The sequence below is a fragment of the Malurus melanocephalus genome, unplaced genomic scaffold (genome assembly GCF_030028575.1).
Source record: "Malurus melanocephalus ecotype Western Australia unplaced genomic scaffold, MMel_1.1 scaffold_234, whole genome shotgun sequence".
In the NCBI taxonomy this organism is placed as follows: domain Eukaryota; kingdom Metazoa; phylum Chordata; class Aves; order Passeriformes; family Maluridae; genus Malurus; species Malurus melanocephalus.
In genome coordinates, this window is record NW_026623466.1 from 1,138,589 (window position 1) to 1,140,892 (window position 2,304).

Below are 2,304 nucleotides of genomic sequence, written 5' to 3' on the forward strand. Positions count from 1 at the left end.
CAGGAAGAATGCCAGGGTACATACCCACTGGTATGATCACTGCCAAAATACAGCTAGTGTTGRGGTGCACATAAAATATGTGGAAACCCAAGAGGCAGTTCCAAAGACACATCACAACTGAGAAAACAAACTTTTTTGAARAGAGACTTAGGAGATGTGTGCAGTTTAGTTCTGGATGGGTTAAGAGATTATTGTGTACATTGAAACAGAGCTGATAATTTGCAGATGACATGCAGTTTGCAATTTTGCTGGCTTTGGACCAATAAAATCCAAAAGCTAGCACCGAAGCTAGGAAGATTCAATCTTGAAATTGTGAAACARCATTGGTTTTTCTAACTGTGAGGCCTGCTAAACATAGAACARGACAGAGGAAAACAAGAAGGATAAATAGTGTCTAAGAATTTCTATATGGCTAGCTATCCTTTTCTAAAGGAATAAAATATGATAAATTTTAAAAGTAATTTATCTTCTTTTAGAAGTTCCATGATTGTGGATAACAGGAATTGCAGGTTGTGTGCACTACAGGATTACTCCTGACCTTGAAATCTGTGAACATCTGAAGCCCCTTGTTTGCCATTTTTTTCTTCCTAAGCCATGAGAGACCAAGAGTTTTTGTGCTGGTACTGCTTGTTAACTCCTGCAGTTTACAACACCTGCAGCCTTGCATTTAAAACAAAATGCATAAACAGATTTCAAGCTGCAGGACTTTGTCTACTCTCACATGGATGTCAAGAAGAGAGGGTTGTTCTCCAGCACACAAATTACCAGCAGGTACAGCTTCAGGGGAGAGCACAAGGAGGTTGCTTTTCTCTGAAGAAACAGACTGGCCATTGCTGAATGTGAGGCTGTGGATGGAATGAACTAGAAAAAGCTGGGTTTCTTAGACTTCTTTCTCTCAGGCCTAGAACTAAATCAGCCACTTGGGAGAGAGCAGGAGGTTTTCCAACAGGTAAAATGAGCAGGAACCAACCACTGAATTCCCTCYRGCTCCTGGAGTTTTAACTACTAGAWTTATTTTAGCTATCCAGTCTCCCTTACTGCTGACACCCAAATTTCTCCTGCTCTGGAAATACAGGAGGTAGTCTTTCCTCAAGCAATGAAATTTGTTGGCCTAAGCACAGTATACCAGTGAGAGTCTTAATGACTCCCGGTATACAAGAGGCCACACTACATTATCTAAAGACCCCTTCTGGGGATTTCTGGGGAATTCTTCAGCCAGGAAAATCACCAGTCTACATGGGCARTCTCTCTGACCTTGTGAATGAGGAAGAACAGCTCCACAAGGAGCAATCATGAGGGAGATTTTTGAGCCTGGTGGTTAAAACASCCACCTGAGCTGCAGATCCTCAGATTTACATCCCTGTGAATGCCCAGCTGAGCAGATCTGCAGAGTCTTGCAGGTCCTAGGGGAATGATATTTGCCATTGGGGGGTAGGAGAGTGGGAGGAAATATTTCTGATTTTTTTCATCACAAGAAATTCTAGCCTAAACTTTGCAAAGGGTCCTGGCAGCACTTTTTTTCTGAATTCCTGGGTTTTCTGTGAAAAGTTTCCATTTCACCTAATGTTTTCCAAAATCAGCCCAGATCCCAGGTTGTTTAACAGGCTATGATTCAAGTTTGTTCTGCAGCACTGCTTCAATATAACATCAAACTAGGCTGACTGGGTTTATAGAATCATGAGATGCAATTGCATCACATTCTTTGTATTTCTGTACTTTTGTACTCTTTAAGGTTTTCATTTTGTAGTCTTMCATAAATGATATGCATTGTGAATTATTCTTTCCTTTCCAGAATTCATCRAAAGCTGCCCAGAACCCATCTCCTTGGGGTGCCAGTGGAAAGTAAGTTGCACAGAAACTTACATCAGATTKGGAGTCAGAAATCGTGTATTTTTGCCTGTGGTATGTTCTGATATGCTCATGTTTTTAATTCCAGTACCTTTTAAATAACTGTATTAACATTGGTTTCCAGGAGCACAGGAACTCCATCCCCTATGTCTCCTAGCCCTTCTCCAGTCAGTTCTGTAGGATCCCAGGGGAGCACAGGAGCCCCTTCCCCATCTCCTATCATCAGCATCCCGCAGCGCATCCATCAGATGGCCGCCAACCATGTCAGCATCACCAACAGCATCCTGCACAGCTATGACTACTGGGAGATGGCTGACAACCTGGCCAAGGAAAACAGAGGTGAGTGAGGCAAGGCAATGGACTATTCTACAAGATTGTCACATAATTTGAATCAGGAAAATAACTTACTTTGATATGAAACCTGTCTGCAAAGTAGGATTGCAGAGATGATTTTTT

At 41.9% G+C, this 2,304-nt stretch overlaps 1 protein-coding gene across 1 annotated transcript in view; it reads left to right on the forward strand.

Moving 5' to 3' along the window:
* AFF3 (ALF transcription elongation factor 3) overlaps positions 1-2,304 on the forward strand; it is a 307,610-nt gene that overhangs the window by 302,663 nt on the left and 2,643 nt on the right. Inside the window, exons 19-20 of the mRNA XM_057374860.1 lie at positions 1,793-1,842; positions 1,973-2,187. Of these exons, the coding sequence (XP_057230843.1) occupies positions 1,793-1,842; positions 1,973-2,187 (265 nt within the window). The remainder of the gene's footprint in view (positions 1-1,792; positions 1,843-1,972; positions 2,188-2,304) is intronic.